General features: G+C 46.6%; 1 protein-coding gene across 2 annotated transcripts in view; it reads left to right on the top strand.

The window, feature by feature from the left end:
- TACC2 (transforming, acidic coiled-coil containing protein 2) overlaps window positions 1-19955 on the top strand; it is a 278122-nt gene that overhangs the window by 101648 nt on the left and 156519 nt on the right. The window contains exon 5 of one of the 2 annotated variants that reach the window (XM_011930240.1): window positions 7-120. The exons of the other annotated variant lie outside the window; for it this stretch is intronic. Within the exon in view, the coding sequence (XP_011785630.1) occupies window positions 7-120 (114 nt within the window). The remainder of the gene's footprint in view (window positions 1-6; window positions 121-19955) is intronic. 2 annotated transcript variants of the gene reach the window in all.

Raw genomic sequence — 19955 nt, 5'->3', positions numbered from 1 at the left:
TCCCAGAGAGAGCCCCAGGCCTGGCCCATCCATCTTACTTTCGGTTCCTAAGAAGGATGCTCCAAGAGTCATGGATAAAGTTACTTCAGATGAGACCAGAGGTGCAGAAGGAACAGAAAGGTCAGTGAAAGATATTGGTCTTTGGAAGGCCATGGTGGTTTCCTTAGATATAGACACACTGGATGATTTGTAAAGGAGAGTAGTCCTTATACAGCATGAGTTCTTACATAAGAAAGAAGCAAATGGCCATTCCCATTTTATGTACAGGTACAGCAGTACCTGGGATGACTAAAAGCTCCGTTGTTGGAAAAGGGATTGAATGAGTTGCTTTCATACTTGAGTTTAATTTATTACCTTAAATTTAAAAAGTCAGTCTGGGCACAGTGGCTCACGCCTGTAATATCAACACTTTGGGAGGCCAAGGCAGGAAGATCACTTGAGCCCAGGAGTTTGAGACCAACCTGGGCAATTTGGTGAAACCTCATCTCTAGAAAAAATACAAAGATTAGCCAGGCACAGTGGCATATGCCTATAGTCCCAGTTACTTGGGAGGCTGAGTTGGGAGGATTGATCATTTGAGCACAGAAGGTGAGGGTGCAGTGACCCGTGTTTGTGCCACTGCACACTCCACTCTGGGTGACAGAGACCCTGTCTCAAAATAGCAAAAAATCTTTATTGAGATGCAATTAATATACCATATAATTCACTCATACAATTCAATGGCTCATAGTATATTCACAGTGTGTAACCGTGGCTACAATCAATTTCAGGTTATTTTCATCCCCACAGAAAGAAACCCTACAGCCCCTAGATATCATACCCCAGCCCCACACCGGCTGCATCATCTCTGGGCACCCGCTCATCTAGTTCATTACGTCTTGATGCAAATGGGTTCAATGCTGATTTCGTCTGTGAAGCAGGAATGGCTCACCAACAGCAGTCACACTCCAGGAGATCTCCAGATTCAGGGAGTGTAAATGTAACCATGAACAAGTGACCTTCGCACTTGCAGTGTGCCTCCCTGTTCTTTTCTACGTGAAATGCCACCTAGTGTTGTGCAGAAACTGCTGCTCAAAGTTTCATCCTTTTGGGGAGATGGAGATATTGTGCACGTACACAGACACCCAGTGAACAAGCTTTCCGCCTCCCTAGGCCTTTGGCTGTTCTGGTGCTGTGTGTGCACAGACATACACATGCATATACACTTGTGTGTATGAGTAGGGTGGAATCAGACTTTAAATTAGTACCTGTGTACCCTACCAAACAGCTGCAGGCATTTTATAAATGATCTGATTCATATTTTGCACATTCGGAAAGAATGCACGATCACCTGTTTTTCGAGTCTGAACACTTCCACTGACACCCAGCTGCCTCTGCTGCCTGTCAGTAGTGACTCCCATAGCTCTGGGCCAATGTGGATGTGGGCGTGTGCTGGCCAAACAGATGCCAGTTCAATCTGCATTTGACACCCTTTTCTGCTACTGACTTAGGGTACAATTTCCTGCAGCCTTTGCTGTTATGCATTTTTTATATTCCCAGTTCAGGGGCAGGAGAAAAATCTGTCCAGCTTGGAAAAGTCTTCCCCACCCCAAAAATGACCATATCAGGGCCTTCTTTTTCAGAGTTCTTAGACATGTTAGCACCTTCTTGGAGAACGCAGGGCCAGACATATAGCAGTACAATAAATATTGTACTCATTGTTTTAATTACTTTAAATTGTACAATTAAAATTTATAAAGTAGTAGTATAAATTATCATATTTTTCCAGAATACTTGTGAGGTATAGAAAAGTAGATAGAGAAGGGCCAGGCAAAGTGGCTCACGCCTGTAATCCCAGCACTTTGGGAGGCCAAGGTGGGCGGATCATGAGGTCAGGAGATTGAGACCATCCTGGCTAACACGGTGAAACCCCGTCTCTACATTAGCTGAGTGTGGTGGCAGGCACCTGTAGTCCCAGCTACTCAGGAGGCTGAGGCAGGAGAATGGCGTGAACCCGGGAGGCGGGGCTTGCAGTGAGCCAAGATCGCACCACTGCACTCCAGCCTGGGTGACAGAGCGAGACTCCGTCTCAAAAAAAAACGAAAAGTAGATGGAGAAAAATTCACAACCAGAATACCTACCAATTATTATTTCGTATTTTAGTATATTTTCATTTTAGCAGATTTTTAGTTCCATCAAAACACTCTTTAATGTTTTTAGTGCTGTCAAAACTCTTTAAAAACAAATCCTTAAAAAATTATTTATTTATTCACGTATTTATTTATTTTGAGACAAGGTCTCACTCTGTCACACAGGCTGGAGTGCAGTGGCACAATCTCTGCTCAATGCAGCCTCGACCACCCCAGGATCCTCCCACTTCAGCCTCCCTAGTAGCTGGGACTACAGGTGTGTGCCACCATGCTCAGCTTATTTTTAATTTTTTGTAGAGATGGAGTTTCACCATGGTGCTCAGCCTAGTCTTGAACTCTGGGCTCAAGCAATCTTCCTGCCTCCGCCTCCCAGAGTGCTGTGATTACAGGCGTGAGCCACCATACCCAGCCTAGAAACAGATCTTCATGGCTGAAGTTGCATGACTGATTATGGTGTTAACAGCGGTGGAAATTTAGGTTCTGATGGTGTTCCATTTCACTTTGTTCCTGCTGAGACTTTTGTACTCTCTAGAGCTGCTCGGTCTAGTATAGCAGCTCCTGGCTACGTGTGGATGGAGATGTGCTGTAAGTGTAAAATACACACCCAATGTTGAAAATTAGGACGAAAAAAAGAAAATACATCACTAGTCATTTTGAATATGTTAATTATATGCAAAACAATAATATTTTGGATCTATTGGGCTAAAGTTAACTTCACTTATTTCTTTTTTTCTGTTTTTTTTTAATGTGGCTCCCAAAATCTAAAAAATGTCATATGTGGCTTTTGAATACCTGGCTCACATTCTATTTGGATCATTTGCCTCCAGAAGCTGCTTTTCCTTGGTCTTTGAAGGAAATGGGGTTGTAAAAAATTGCCCTTCCCTGTACTTTGGGCTCTTGGGGAAAAGGCTTCCTAACATTGGTTGAGAGTTTTTGGAAAAAATTCAGATTGGACTCTCTCATCCAGCCTGCCAGGTTGGGAATGCTTCTTTCCTGGGAGAGCTTCCTCCTCCAGGCGGAGGCTCTGAACTTCGTGCTTGTGAACCCATCCACCATGAGGAAGCCGTGTCCGTGGACCTGGACAGGTGTCGGAGGAAGTCCTGCCAGGCCAGGGGCTGTACTTCCTGGGAGGGGCAGGTGTTGTCTTTGATGGTGACAGTCAGCAGCGGTCTGGGGGAGGCTGGGTGGCCAGACTTCGGTGGACACTGCCAGGAGCTGTGGTGGCGATGAATTTCAGGGACAGGTCTCTGAATTCACACCCCAGCTCTGCTCCTTACTAATTACATACTTAACCTCAGTTTGTTCGTCTGTAGAATGGGGATGACAACAGTTGTACCTGCCTCGAAGAATTGCCATGAGGGTTAAATGAGATCCTTGATTCAAGTGCCAGAGCATGCCCGTTCTGGTGCCCAGTGGGTGTTAGATTCCCTGTTGTTTTGTGATGGTCATTTCTGGTGCAGTGACCTGCATGATTATATCTCACTTCAGTGTGGAGATGGTTCTGGATCTCAGTCTGTTCTCCTGAGGTTGAAACTTTAACCTGACTGTCTTTCTTTCCCAGTGTTGAATTCTTTCTCTGCTAAAATATTCCAATAGCTGAGGAGAGTGAATTCTTTCATACCCCCTACTGCACAGCCCGGAGTGATCTGCTACAAGTTAAAATTTTGAGATTGTGTTTCATTGTAACACTCTGAGTATCTTTGTGTACCATATTATATTGTATTTCACCATCAAAATACTGTTTCAAGTTACCTCCAGAAGAACAAAGCAAAGCAAAACCAGGTTTTCTATTATCTTGCTAGTTATCAGGTGATATGCTTCTGTGGATTGAATTTTGAAGATTCTACCTATTTGAATAGGGCTGATACCACATATCAGATTCAATATCTAAGAAATGTATGTTTTTCTATTTTGGTGACAGGCTAGTTTGATAACCCAATCTCATACACATGTCCAGGAAGATAGCATACATTTGTTTAGTGCTTTATTATCCATCTTATGAAGTCAAATTGGCATTGCTAATGGATGTGGCATGGATATCCTGTGGCTTTGCCTACCTCCAGCCATACTTCACACCCATGGGGGTCTGTGTGTCCCACACTCTGAGAAGCAGGCACTCTTCTCACTCTGAGAAGCAGGCACTCACAGTGTGTAGAAATGTACAGAATGGAACGTACAGAGACTGGCTGTGCATTTCTATACGTTGTATGATCCTCCCTGTGGAAGAGCCTGGGACTCAGAGACAGCCTCATGTTAGTTTCAGGTTGTTCTGCAGAAGGTGCTTGAATCAATTTCACCTATGTACATATACAACTATCTTCCCTGTTAGTGGGAAGTCTAGAATTTGGCATTTTGGTTATATAGCACTAATGTTCAGACATGTAGTTCTGGATTAATCTTGGATATCACCAAGCTTGTCATTGCTGAATATGTGTTTAAAAGGAGTGTCTCTCTCTCTCTCTTTTTCCATTTAGGGAAATGGTTGGAAAGGTATTTTCAAGTATTAGTGGATTTTAAGAGAATTAAATTGTTCCCAGATGCTTAGGGTCTTTGTGTAAACCTAGGCTGAATGTGGAAGGGCAATTGGATTGAAAAGTAGAGGGAGGGAGGACAGAGAGGACAGCTGGCCTCCCGTCAAGGAAGCCCTGGCTGGACCTGAAAGCCTCACTGGAGCCGCTGCTCTCTCTTCCTCCCACGCCTTCTTCCCGCTTGGTCTCTGTTTCTTCCTTCTCTCTCCACTCCCTTCTAAAATTACCAGCTGTGACACCATGTTTTCAAGTTTAAGAATAAGTTTTTACAGGGTGGCCACAACTGTATACATTAAGGAAAAGAGAAAACAACATTCAAGCATAGTTCTCTTAGCAGACAAAGCCAGGACGACAGACCTCACCCCCAATTTTATATGACATAGGAAATCGACACTTGGTAATGTCACAGCAATACTCTTCTCAAATGGGAGACAGTTAAGTTAGACACATGCATTCACATCTCATTGGCCTCTTATTGGCTTCACTACCTTGGATAAGCTGCTTAACTTTTCCATCCTCAGTTTCTCTCTCTATAAAATGGGAAGATAACATCTCTCTTTTAGGATTGGGGTTAGGATAAAATTGGAATGTTTCCAAAGCCCCTAGGATAATGCCTGGTATATGGTAAGTGTATGATTGCAACGGTAATTACTCTTGTAATTTGAAATGTATTTCTTCAAAAGCATCCTGGAAATTAAGCGAAAGGAGGCAATGCCCAAGATCTCCAAATGAAATGATAACAGACCCTGCAGGAATCTGTCAGCGCAGGAACTGGATGAGTGTCTGTCTCCAGCCCTTCCACGTCTCTGAGGCTATATCTGTCTGTCAAGTCGGGGGCTCCACGAACCCTGCTTTGCCCACAAGGAGCTCATTATGTGAAATGAGACCACAGATTCAAATGTACTTAGGAAACTAAAGCCTCTACAAATTGTTGTCTTATCAATAGCTTCGGTCACTATAAACAATCACATACAAAAGTCAAGGAGCCTTTGAAAATGCAGCCTTTATGTTCCGAAGCATCTGTGTTTCATAAGTAAAATGAATTTCCTGAGAGGTGAATCTGTCACTTGGAAAAGCTTCAAGTATCTTTATTTATTTATTTTTAGAGATAAGGTCTTGTTCTGTCTCCTAAGATGGAGTGCCTTAGTGAGATTATAGCTCTTTCTAACCTCCAATTCCTGAGGTCAAGCAACTCTCCAGCCTCCGTGCCTCCCAAGTAGCTGAGATTGCAGGTGCGTGCCACTACACCTAGTTAATTTTTAAATTTTTTGTAGAGATGGCATCTCACTATGTTGTCCAGGCTGGTCCCGAACTCCCAGCCTCAAACAATCCTCCCACATTGGCCTCCTAAAGCACTGGGATTATTATAGGCATGAGTCACCATGTCCAACCCTCCAAATCTCTTTAGAAAGTGGGTTCATGAAGCACCTGCACAAAGGGCGGCAGCCTCCTTGGAGGCAGGGGCTGGATTCTCTGTCTCCAGGTGGCTGGGACAGGCACACCACCACCTTGGCTTCTGGCTCTCCCGAGCCTGGAAGCCTGTCTGCCCCCTTGTCCCCTGTTCACGCTGCACTTGAGCCCATAGCATGGAAGAGCAGCTCACTACCACTTCAAAGTCAAGGGCCAGTTTCATTCAGGTCAAGGTGGTGATTTCCCAAATTGAATGTCTCTAAGCTGACCTGCTCCTTTCTGGGAACCTGTCATTACGGCCACCGGTAGAAGCCACTGTGTTTGACCTGGGTTTGGGTTTTGTTTCAGCAGCAATGTTTGAGAAATGAATATTTTACACTCTAGCTGGTGAGAGCTGGAAGGAAATGTGGGGGCATTCTTATTGAGCGCCCCCTCCCCGCTTTATGAAGGAGGAAACTGAGACTCGGAATGGGGATAGAGCTAGGGGGCTAACTAGCTGCAGAGCTAGACCTGAGTTCTGGCCCCTGATGGCAGGTTCCCCCCCAGATGCCTGTGCTGAACTGGGGACCCTCCTCAGGAGGGGGATGAGGCTCCTCCTTTCACCAACGCCGGCCACCCCAATTCTACTTCCAGGTTTTTGAGAAAAGACCATATGATTCTGAGGTCTAGGGTGCGACAAGCACAGGCCTCAGGGTGGACAGGGCTCAAGTTCTAGCTCTGTGATCCTGGGGGCATCGCCTCACAAGGCATTTGACTCACCTGTAAAATGGGGTGACATAGTACCTCTTTACAGTGCTGTTAGAATTAAATGAGCCACTTTATTGAGAGCGCCTGCCATAAGTGCTCTGTGTAAGTTCCTATCATTTATTTCTCCCTCTGGGCCAATGCACGTCCACACCGCAGCAGCATGGTTCTTTCTCACTTCAACCTGTAGGTGGGTGCTGTTTGTGTACCCCTTTTCCAGATGAGGAAATGGAGGCTCCCAGTGGGGATATGGCTGGGTCAAGGTCAAAAAGCTATTAAGAGTTGGAACTAGGACTAGAACCTCAAGGCTTTTCAGACATCAGATCTACATTCAGAACGCTGATCATTCTCTTACTAGCCAGGTGGTATCCTGGGGAGGCGCCCTGTTCCCTGCGGCAACGCTGTCTACTGAAACTTCTTAGTGATACGAATGTCCTGTGTCTCCATTCTCCAATATGGTCGCTGCTGGCCACAGGCTGCCAGCGAGCACTTGAAATGAGGCTGGTGCCACTAAGGAACCAAATTGTTAATTTTGCTTAATTTCAACTAATTAAAATTTGTAGTGAAATACCCACATGGGGCTATGGCTTCCACACAGGACAACCCAACTGGAAGCCAGTGTTTCTTTGCATTACATCAGAGGCTAATCCTCGCCATCAGAGCCAGTGGGTCAGTGGGTTTGGTGAGGCTGTGTATGTGAAGCCCTGGATGTTTCTCAGGCACTTAGTGGTGCTCGGTGAGTATTAGGCCCCCTTCCCCTCGCTGGCTGGCTCTGTAAGTGGGGAGACCAAGTGGTTGTGTCTCTGGAGTGCGGGCTGAGGTGTGTTCATGGCACATCTGCCCAGTAATGCGGATCAGCAGGAGGTGTCCTTCCTGCACCTAAGGAGGTCTCGCATCGCACCTGGGGGCTTGGCTTCACCTATGTGACCGCACGTCCAGGCCTGCAGACCCATATCTGAGCTGGCATTGTAAGAAGCCCTGGATGGCCCAATGAACTGGCTCCTGACAGCAGCACTTGTGGTAAACCCTCCCTGCCCACAAACCACCCAGTGGCCACACCTACAAGAGTGCCCCTCACTGGCCGGGCATGGTGGCTTACGCCTGTAATCCCAGCACTTTGGGAGGCTGAGGCTGGTGGATCATCTGAGGTCAGGAGTTCAAGATCAGCCTGACCAACATGGTAAAACCCTGTCTCTACTAAAAATACAAAATTAGCTGGGCATGGTGTTGTATGCCTGTAATCCCAGCTACACAGGAGGCTGAGGCAGGAGAATCACTGGAACCCAGGAGGCAGAGGTTGCAGTGAGCCGAGATCGCGCCATTGCACTCCAGCCTGGGTGACAGAATGAAAGTCTGTATCAAAAAAAAAAAAAAAAAAAAAAGAGTGCCCCTCACCAGACTGGGAGGGAGCCCAAATGGGCAGACATATGGTTTTTCCACTGATGTCTCTGCACTGTTCTTGTCCCGAAAACCTGGCAGGATGCAGAACAGGCCCCAGCTTACAGCGTCTCAGCCCTTTCTTTCTTCTCTACTTTCTTAATGCCTGTTAAGTTGTCCAGTGTTGAATATTTTAGCAGCCTGATGACTCAGATGTAGACTGTGAAAGTGTTTCTTTTTTCAGGGAAGGCACTGGAACAGGTCTAGTTACAGATGCTCTTAATGCCCTTTTGCAAGCCTGGCCAAGGGTGTTTAGGAATAAAAACTTTCCCGGTTGCTGGGCGTGGTGACTCCCACCTATAATCTTGGCACTTTGAGAGGCTGAGGTGGGAGGATTGCTTGAGCTCAGGAGTTAGAGACCAGCTTGAGCAACACAGTGAGACTCCATCTCTACAAAAATAAAAATAAAAGTAGAAATTAGCCTGATGTGGTGGCGCATGCCTGTGGTCCCAGCTATTCGGGAGGCTGAAGTGGGAGGATCGCTTGAGCCCAGGAGGTCGAGGCTGCAGTGAGCCAAGATCACACCACTGTACTCCTGGGTGCAGCCTGGGTGACAGAGTGAGGTACTGTCTCAAAGAAAAGGAGGAAGAAGAAGAAAAAGAAGAAGAATAGGAGGAGGAGGAGGAGAAAGGAAGAAAGAAGAAGAAACTCAGGGGAAGGGAGTCTATGTCTTGAGAGTGGGCAGGGTGGGCCTAGTGAGGACCCCGATGCACAGTGGATTTCGGTCAGCATTCAGTTCTCAGGCCAGGAGTACACTTGGTGGGAGAAGAGTGGACCTCTGAAGCTGCCCCAGGGGAGGGAGAGGGCCCCGGGAGTAGGAGGGAGGAGAAATGAGGCTTAGGATGAGATCAAGCTGGAGGCTGGGGTTGGTAGGCGGCCGGAGTTTAAATCCCGGCTCCCACTCAAGAGTGATGCTGGGTGCTATTAGGACTGCCCCAAGCCTCACCTTCTTTGCAGGTAAATGGGGCTGACAATGTCTCCTGGGGGTAAAGGAGGGTTTCAGTGGGGAGAAGATGAGATGAGACACGGCACACCCTACACAAAGTCAGCTTGCAGTGGAGACTTTGTGGACAAGGTCCCTGAGCTGCAGGGGGTCTTCTGGGCAACTCCATCCCCACAGCCAGCTCAGCAGCCACCCAGCAAATGCGCACCCAGGCAGGTACTTAGAAGGAGAAGCCGAGGGCTCTCCCACGAGGGAAGAGCTGAGATGAGCTTTGAGGACATGCTGGGTACAGGCTCCTCCGCTAGAAAGAGGTTTGGGGTAAATGGTTAGGTGGGTAGGTAGGTAGGTTGATGTGGGGCAAGTGAGCCACAGATGTGGTTTGTTGACTACCAGCCCGGGGCCCAGCACACACCTGAGGAGTCGGCCGTTCACGGGCTCCTGTCTGCTCACTTTGTACCTTGTAGGATCGGAAGTTGGACATCTGATCCTAGGCTGTCTTTCTAGAAATGTTTGCTTACATATGTGTTTGTGGCCATTTTGATAGAGAGTTGGTCTTGGCCTCTGGCTAAGAGAATAAGCTATGATCTTGTTTCTTGGAGAATGTTAGATTTGCAGGGCATGGCTCTTGGTTACCCAGCACCTGATACCTTGCATGAGGCACCCTCGGCACTGCATACGTTTTTGCTGCATAATTCAACACAACGAGCTATCAGGTGAGTCTGAGGGTTCCTGTCCTAGAAAACAAGGTCAGACAGCACTTTGGAGGCAGGCAGCTGCATCTAACTTCCGGCTCTGCTATTAGACTCTTTACCCTCCAGCAAGTTCCTTAGCCACCCTAAGCCTCAGTTTCTCGCCTGAAAGATGTGTATAATGCTAGGGTCCACCACAGAGAGTTACATAAAAATAACATGTGTGAAAAGCTTAGCAAAGTGCCCGCCTGGCAAGCAGTAAGCACTGAGGTATCAGAGATTACTGTTTTTTATTGCTATCATCATTTAAATGATTATAAGACTATTATTAAGGTAGATTAATGGTAAGTACCTGTGTTTTTACACATGGGTTCACAGAGTTCACGTACATCTGGCCTGGATTCATTGGAATGTACCACTACCCTCTAATGCTTCTTCCCGTTCTGTAGCCTCAGCCTCCCAATGGGGGTGGCTCTCCATGTTGCAATATTGTATAGGATGCAAAGTGGAACCATCTGGCACCCATGGGGAATGCATTCCCTTCCTTGTGGAAACTAGGGCTTTGGGGTTAACCTCTTGCCAAGAGCGGCTGCAGAGAGGCTGCAAGCTAACATTAGTGGGTGGGAGCGCGCCTGTGTGGTGAGCACAGCCGTGCTGAGCACATCTCATGGGACAAACCGCCTCAACTATTTTGGCATGACATTTTGAGCTGTGAGCCCATTCCAAACCTCCTAGAGGAAAGGACAGGGTGAAAAGTCATCTGGCCCTGCCTGCCAGACGCCATAGCATAATAGCTGGAGGAGTAGACCCTTCCTGGCAAGTGACCAGGCAGCTGGTATTGAAACATATACATGGCCAGAATTGGCAGACTGAGAATTCGGGGAAGAGTGGGAGTGCTGAGCCTGGACTTAGGTCTCAACCCCAGACCAGACTGCCTTTCCAGGCCACCTAGGAAGGATGCTCCTCTGGCATCCGAGGCTGGGTAGCAGGGAAGCTCACCTTTGAGATGAGGTATCACCTCATGCCTGGCTTGGGCATTCATAGTCATTCATTGTCTCCTTCCGACACACTCAGCCGGTAGGAGATAAAACTCCAGTTTCAGCAGAACGTTCTCCTTTTGAACTCTAAGCTGAGTCTGTCCTCCCCAGCAGCATCCACATACTTCCCAAATTGTGGTGAATTAAGGAAGCTGCAAGCACTGGCCCAACTAGATTTTCCTGGTGGTTTTTCGGCAACCCTCCTGCAAATGCTATCAGCCAAGCAAAGGAAAGCCAGGGCCACACAGCACAGAGGCTGCAGCTTAATTCAGCTTAACTCTGTTTCTTTACAAGTAGGCTATAAATTTGTGGGAGATAAAATTCACTTAATGCTCACTGCAGGGTTTAGTTTTGTTTTTTTTTCATGAAGATGGGAAGCTTATGTGTTAGGAACCACCAGGGTCCCATTGAAGCATTGTGTATACCTCTCATTTAGTTCATATTTTATCTTCAATGGAGAAGATTCTGTAAAAATGGAATGTAGAAAATTGCCCCTCCTGGGGTGACATTTTTGCTTTCAGAAACTCTTTGGGGCTGGGCACAGTGGCTCATACCTGTAATCCCAGCACCTTGAGAGGTCAAGGCAGGTGAATCACGTGAGGTCAGGAGTTTAAGACCAGCCTGGCCAACATGGTGAAACTCCGTCTCTACTAAAAATACAAAAATTAGCCGGGCGTGGTGGCTTGTGCCTGTAGCGCCTGCTACTTGGGAGGCTGAGACAGGAGAATCACTTGAGCCTGGGAGGGCGGAGGTTGCAGTGAGCTGAAATTAAGCCATTGCACTCCAGCCTGGGCGTCAGAGCAAGACTCTGTTTCAAAAAAAAAAAAAAAAAAAGAAAAAGAAAAGAAACTCTCTTGTTCCTTTCTGAGAAGGAAAGGTCCTGAAAAGCCACTGGCTCTAAGGTCTAACCAAGGCCATTTTGTGTCTTCTCTTCTTTTTTTTTTTTTGAGATGGAATCTTGCTGTGTTGGCCAGGCTGGAGTGCAGTGGCCCGATCTTGGTTCACTGCAACCTCCACCTCCTCAGTTCAAGCAGCTCTCCTGCCTCACCCTCCCAAGTGGCTGGGATTATAGGCACGCACCAACACGCCCAACTAACTGTTTTGCATTTTTAGTAGAGACAGGGTTTCACCATGTGGGCCAGGCTGGTTTCGAATTCCTGACCTGAAGTGACCTGCCCGCCTTGGCCTCCCAAAGTGCTGGGATTACAGGCATGAGCCACAGCGCCCAGCTAGGGCTTCTCTTCTTAACCCCTTTTCGTTTGGTATAAAAATGTGGAGAAAGGTATGAGTGCAGAAGCAGGCCCAGACTGTAAAGACATAAGAGGCAGGAACTCCAGTGTGGCTGAGAGCTTTTGGCCAGACCCATGTGCCTATGTCTCTGGGTGACCCCTCTGCCTGCCTTGCCCCTTCCTTTACCTGTAGCCCATGATGGGACCACATTCTGGTTCAAGAGACAGTAGAGGCTCAGACAAACATAGTTCTGTGAAGCCTTCCCAACCCTTCCACCCAGGAGTACCCCCATCTCCCACCAGAGTAGCGAGGTTCCTTTCTGTACCTTGACAGTAATTTTAAGACAGGGGCAAGTGTATTACAGTTTGGTGAATCAGATTTTGTCATTTGTAGAGGAGATTGGGTGTTTTGAGCTGGACAGATCTGGTTCAAATCTGCTGCTTATTCACTGTACGACATTCGTCATATTACTTAGTCTCATGAGGTCTCAGTTTCCTCACCTGCAAAATGAGTATAAAATTAGTACTTACCTCATGAGGATTCAGTGAAATAGTGCACTGGAAATGCTTGACCAGAGCTGGCACATCTATCACCCAAGAACCATCTCTCAGTATTGGAGAGAGTCCCCCACAATGGCAGGGACTGTGCCTGGTCCCCAGTCCTTAGCACAGTGGGCTGCACATAGTAACTCCTCAACAAATGTTTATGGAATGGTTGTGTTTAGCTGGGCAGGGTGGCTCACACCTGTAATCCAGTACTTTGGGAGGCCAAGGCTGGAGGATCACTTGAGTTCGGGAGTTCAAGACCAGCCTGGGCAATATGGCAAAACCCTATCCTTTTTTTTGAGACAGAATCTTGCTCTGTCGCCCAGGCTAGAGTGCAGTGGCATGATCTCGGGTCACTGGAAGCTCTGCCTCCTGGGTTCACGCCATTCTCCTGCCTCAGCCTCTGAACACCTGGGACTATAGGCGCCTGCCACCATGCCCAGCTATTTTTTTTTTTTTTTGTATTTTTAATAGAGATGGAGTCTCACCATATTAGCCAGGATGGCCTTGATCTCCTGACCTTGTGATCTGCCTGCCTCAGCCTCCCAAAGTGCTGGGATTACAGGCATGAGCCACTGTGCCCGGCCAACCCCATCCTTTTATTTAAAAAAAAAAAAAGAGAAAAAAAAAAAGACGACAAAGGCAGGGTCTCAGGTACTACCCGAGGCCTGCTGAGTTGGAATCTTTACAGTCATGCATTGCTTAATGATGGGGAGCTGCTCTGAGAAATGCATTGTTGGGCGATTTCATCATTGTGTGAACATCGTAAAGTGTGCTTACGCAAACCTAGACAGTATTGTCTACTACAAGGTACTGCACGACTCTTCACCTGTCAGAGTTTGGGCAGTGCTGTTGAGTGTATGGGCCACCCTTTGAGTAGCAAGGGGTCTAGGGCCCTCTTCCCAACATTGGCTGCACACTGAAAACTCCCATGGAGCTTAAAAACAATGTTGATGCCTGGATGCCACCCCCAGAGTTTCTGGTTTAGCGGATATGCGGGTGTAGCCTGGGGGTAGTACATTTTCAAAGCTCGCCAGGTATTTCTACACAATACGGAACAGCTGGCCTAAGGCACACAGAAGAAAATCAAACCAACTCAGCTCTCAGATGCTTCTTTGTCTGTTGCAGCATAAGACATCTACATCATCACGCCCACTGCATAGGCTGAACTGAACCCTGTAACGCGCCTCACTCCTGGCCCCGCCAGACCCTCGCACTACTGCGGCTGATCTACCCAATATTTTATTTTTCAACTTTACCCTGATGTCACGTGGATATCTGACTGTCTCCTAGAGAAAGTTGTTTTTCCTGCCAGAGAAGGTACAGCAGGGAAGGTGTTGCCTCCTATTTAGTCAAAGGCTTATTTTAAATTGGGACTAGGCCAAGTTCAAGTGCAGGAGCACACTGGCTCCTGGGGGAGCCTGGTCAGGTACATTTGGACTGTGAGACCAGAGGTCAGCACTTTGGCTCATGGAACACACGTCTGTCCAAGCAGTGCAGACCTGGCTTGTGTGAACTGGGCTTTGTGTGCCCTTGAGGAAAATGCTGAGGCCACGTCTAGAAATTCTGGCTGAGGCTGAGAGCCATGTGCAGAGCTGCCCCCACACATTTCCTTGTGTATATTTTGGGTTCAGACTGACATTTCATCTTAGTATGGGTGGAGGTAATGGCTGAATTTTTAGAAGGCTTGAATCCCTTCTACAAATACGTCTCCTTGCTCTGTAACCAAGTTTTGCTGGGTTGCAGTTCAGGAATGTATCTTGCTGCTTGTACAGCCCATCATGGAATGTGAGGACTTAGCTCAGAAGAACAAAGCAGTATTCCTTCTAGAAAAAAACAAAAAAAGAAAGAAAGAAAGTTCCTCGGAGTTCACCAGTGAAATGGATTTTATATTATGAGTGTGAGGGCTGAATTCCTATGATATGGCTGGGTTCCTCATGGCATACTCCCCTCCTGACATGTCTAAAGTATATAAGAAATAACCCACGGTTCAGCCTTGGTCACTGTAGACTGGTGAGGAGTTTGAGTTCTGCACCATGCAGAGCCTGTGTATGAACTGTGGCACTGCTCAGTGTGGCCTCTGGGTGAGTTCACCACTCGAAGCCTGCTTCCTCCATTGCCAACTAAGGACAACAGCAGTACCTGCTGCATAGGCTCATTAAGAGAATTAAGGCAAAGAAGAGATGGGAGCCACTTAGCAGAGGGCCATCTTTGTGACCAGTGCTCACAAATGGTGTCTAATATTATTGTGGTTATTTTAGAAAAGCTTTTAAATTACCTTTTTGGTGTTCTTTTTCCAGTTATTAAGTGGGGAAGGCACAGTACAAGTTGGCATGTGGATGGTATTTTGCCCCTCTTCAAAGCTGGCAGGTAATGGGGTCATCTTCTAGGCTCCACATACCCTTTCAGTTTGAATTCTTGGTGTTTGAGTGAAGCCCTGAGATGCTGTCCTGTGGGAGAAGAAGAGCGTCATGGGGCAAGGTGGTCCTGAGCTGTAGAGCTGAGGGAGGCTGGTCCTAGAGGCGGGAGACTTGTCTTGCAGGAGAGAGGAAGGATGGAGGACGATGGGCACTGGACTGGGGTCAACCTAGCGGAGGCCCAGCCTACCAGCTGCCTGGTGAGCACTGCAGGAAGGCTTGTTTCCTGACCTCAAGGAGACCATGCCCTGTTTCAAGAGGCAGTACACAGGCATTATAAGATTAAAACAGCCCATGGCCCTAAGTGACTTTGCCTCTATTTGGTATTTAATGAATGCGGCCTTTTGTCCTTATCTAGAAGGCATTGTCTATGAAGGCAAGGATGTTGCCTCTTCACTGCCGTTTCTACAGCTCCTAGAAGTACCGAACACAATGTAGGTCTTTTTTATTTTTATTTTATTTTATTTATTATTATTATTTTTGAGACGGAGTCTTGCTCTGTTGCCCAGGCTGAATTGCAGTGGTGCGACCTTGGCTCACTGCAAGCTCCACCTCCTGGGTTCACGCCATTCTTCTGCCTCAGCCTCCCGAGTAGCTGGGACTACAGGCGCCCGCCACCATGCCCGGCTAATTTTTTTGTATTTTTAGTAGAGATGGGGTTTCACCATGTTAGCCAGGATTGTCTCGATCTCCTGACTTCATGATTCGCCTGCCTTGGCCTCCCAAAGTGCTGGGATTACAGGCGTGAGCCACTGCACCTGGCCAAATGTAGGTCTTAATAAATACTTGATGAATGACTTAATCATATACTTCCTTATTAGAAGGCATTGGAGATGCAATTGAAGAAGTGAAGAGATTCAGTTCTTACTACCTAGAATATTCTACTTCTCTTCTCCTGGTCCATGTCCTCTTATTTTTTCAGCTCAGTGTTTCACCAGTGTCAATCATTCATGGGCCACCTTCATGACATTTACCATCTCTGTACACTACTTGTGTTATTATCTATTTACTATCTTTATATCTACTTATTAAAAATGGCTTCATTCTTATTTTATTTTATGATTTTCTTTTCTTTTGAGACGAAGTCTTGCTCTGTCACCCAGGCTGGAGTGCAGTGGTGCCTTCTTGTCTCATTGCAACCTCTGCCTCCCAGGTTCAAGCGATTCTTCTGCCTCAGCCTCCTGAGTAGCTGGGATTACAGGAGCTTGCTGCCACACCCAGCTAATTTTTTTTGTATCTTTAGTAGAGACAGTGTTTCACCATGTTGGCCAGGCTGGTCTCAAACTCCTGATTCCAAGTGATCCTCCCACCTTGGCCTCCCAAAGTGCTGGGATTACAGGCATGAGCCACCAGGCTCAGCTTTCATTTTTTATTTTGTTGTATTACTAGTCAATGTCTGTGAAGTTACGGGTTGGTGTGCTCATGGTATCTTTTTCCTAATATTTAAATGCATAACTATTGAAATACTCTAATCTGAGAAATCCTAATATGGTAACACTGACTTATCCTCTAAAACTCAGCTTAACTATTCCCTCTTCTGGAAAATCTCCCCATACCTCTTCCAACGCTGGTTAAAATATTCCTTTCCTATCTCTGTCATGTGGTAGCCGTCGTTATCTGGTGACAGACGTAATCATAGGAACCATGTTGCATCTCACTTTTTAACCCTAGTGCTTTGCACAGGGCCAGGATGTAGTAGCACTTGAAAAGTGATTTTGAATAACTAATTGAAACTGCTTTAGTCTAGGGAAGTTTATGCTGTCTGGCATGCATGGGGGCCCCTAACAGGATGCTCTAGGATTCTGTGAAGACAATGTGCTGTCATTCAGGGCCCCAGCATTCCTAAGCTTCTATTTGGGTGCCCATCAACAAATCAGTTGTATGAACTTTGATTTAGACTCTCAGCTCCCAGCAAGGAACTAGTATGCTCTGTGTCTGGGGAGGGTTTAACCTCTGACCTTCCGCATCACATATTCCCTGTCAGTTACCCAGCCAGCCTTGGATGCTTCCAGTCCCTGGTCTCATTTCCCAGGATTTCCACATGGATGAAATTGGGCATCGGCAGTCTGGGATGGAGGGGGAAGTGATCAGGGAGAGGCCTTTGATCCAGTAGGGCGCAAGTGAGCCATTAGATGGAATGGAGGTTTCCTTCAGTCTCCTGAAGTTACCTTCCCTAATGTACATGCCATAGCCTCAGGTTCTTCCTGCTCTGAACTCTGACTGTACCTGGTGTCTGCTGCTGTTTTGGTTCCATATTACTACTTCTTGCCCCTCCAGCATGTGCCTGTCTTTCCAGGCAGCGTCCTGTCTTAAACACTTTTTTTTTTTTTTTTTTTTTTTGTGATGGGGTCTTGCTCTTTTCACCCAGGCTGGAATGCAATGGTACAATCTCAGCTCACTGCAACCTCTGCTTCCCAGGTTCGAGAGATTCTCCTGCCTCAGCCTCCCAAGTAGCTGGGATTACAGGTGTCCACCACCATGCCTGGGTAATTTTTTTATATTTTTAGTAGAGACGGGGTTTCACCATGTTGGCCAGGTTGGTCTCAAACTCTTCATCTCAGGTGATCTGCCCGCCTCAGCCTCCCAAAGTGCTGGAATTATAGGTGTGAGCCACCACGCCTTGCCTATCTTAAACATTTTATGTGTGTGTGTGTGTATACATACATATATATATATATATTTTTTTTTTTTTTGAGATGGAGTCTCGCTCTTGTTGCCCAGGCTGGAGTACAGTGGTGCGATTTCAGCTCACTGCAGCCTCCGCCTCTCGGGTTCAAGCTATTCTCCTGCCTCAGCCTCCCCAGTGGCTGGGATTATAGGTGCCCACTACCATGCCTGGCTAATTTTTGTATTTTTAGTAGAGATGGGGTTTTGCCATGTTGGCCAGGCTGGTCTCGAACTTCTGACCTCAAGTGATCCACCCACCTCGGCTTCCCAAAGTGCTGGGATTACAGGTGTGAGCCACCGTGCCCGGCCCCTGTCCTAAACATGTTTATCCACTTATTGATTGATGGGCATTTGGGCTGATTTCATATTTTTTCAGTTCCACATGGGCACTCAGAGGGTGACTGCAGATGCTGGTGAGTATTTGATCCATTAATGGTTATTTCTGTGTCAGGCAAATTGAGCACAGGTTTCTAGCCTGGCTTCTCATTTTTATGTGGCTTTCCACTTCTCAGGGAAAGCAAAATATTGTTGCTACAACAGAATTTTAAAGGAAGCTGCAAATGCATAGCAAAGCATTGCTTGGTGGACAGGGCCACAGTTACTTCCTAGGCACTGATTTGCCTTTTGTATTCCACAAAACTCCTTTGGCAAATGATAATGTGCTTTGTGGTCTTTCATTGCTTTCTGAAGCCTTAGGTTTAGTATCTACCATATGAGCACTTCTCAACACCACAGTTGACAGCTCTTTGAAGATGCTGTTGGCTACAAGTAACAGACTACCCAGTACAAGAAAACTTCAACAATCATAGGTTTATCATTGCACCAGCAGGAAGTTCCGAGGTTGAGTAATGCATTAGTTCAGTGACATCACTGAGGACCCAGGCCCTTTTCATCTTCCTCTCTATCCACATTCAGTGTGGCCAGATGTTCCCCTCATTGTTTCAAACTGGCTGCAGCAGCTCCAGGCACTGTGCTCTCGCATGACAATGTCAAGAGGCGGGAAGACCCCTGATGGTCAGGAGCTATGCTGTCTTGTGTCTCTTCCAAAGAGTGAGGAAACTGTCTCCAGAAGGCCCAGCTGATTTTCTCTTCTGTTTCATTGGCCAAGGGTGTGTAACAGGACCATGCCTAATCCAATTATTTAAACAAAAGTAAGGAAACAAAGAGGAAGAACAGCAGTTTTGAAAGCAAACAATGCTGGCCATAAAACTTCAGATTCAGTTTCTCCAAGTGTGGTCTGAAAATCATCTCCTTCAGAATTATCTACAGGCTGGGTGTGGTGGCTCACGCCTCTAATCCCAGCACTTTGGGAAGCCGAGGTGGGTGGATCACTTGAGGTCACACTTCTAATCCCAGCACTTTGGGAGGCTGAGGCGGGTGGATCACTTGAGGTCAGGAGTTTGAGACCAGCCTGGCCAATATGGTGAAACCCCGTCTCTACTAAAAATACAAAAATTAGCTGGACGTGGTGTCAGGTGCCTGTAATCCCAGCTATTTGGGAGGCTGAGAAAGGAGAATCGGTTAAACCTGGGAGGCGGAAGTTGCAGTGAGCCCAAATTGCACCGCTGCACTCCAGCCTGTGTGGGAGAGTGAGAAGATTCTGTCTCAAACAGAATAATAATAATATGTTTTTAAAAAAGAATTATTTAAAATATGCTTTCTAGAACGCACATTTCTTTATATATATATATATATTTCAATAGGTTTTTGGGGAACAGGTGGTGTTTGGTTACATGCATAAGTTCTTTAGTGGTGATTTCTGAGATTTTGGTGCGCCTGCCACCTAAGGAGTGTACACTGTACCCAATGTGTAGTCTTATATCCCTCACCTCCCTCCCACCCTTTCCCCCAAGACCCCAAAGTCCATTATATAATTCTTATGCCTTTGCGTCTGCATAGCTTAACGCCCACTTATGAATGAGAACATACAACGTTTGGTTTTTCATTTCTGAGTTACTTCACGTAGAATAATGGCCTCCAATTCCATCCACATTGCTGCAAATGCCATTATTTTATTCCTTTTTATGGCTGAGTAGTACTCCATGCTCGCTCACTCTATCTATCTATCTATCTATCTATCTATCTATCTATCTATCTATCTGTCATATTCTATTTCTTTATTTTTTTTGAAATGGAGTTGCGCTCTTGTCGCTGAGGGTGGAGTGCAATGTTGCGATCT

This window comes from Colobus angolensis, unplaced genomic scaffold (assembly GCF_000951035.1).
Source record: "Colobus angolensis palliatus isolate OR3802 unplaced genomic scaffold, Cang.pa_1.0 Scaffold85, whole genome shotgun sequence".
Lineage (NCBI taxonomy): Eukaryota > Metazoa > Chordata > Mammalia > Primates > Cercopithecidae > Colobus > Colobus angolensis.
This window is presented reverse-complemented; position numbering and strand designations above follow the sequence as displayed.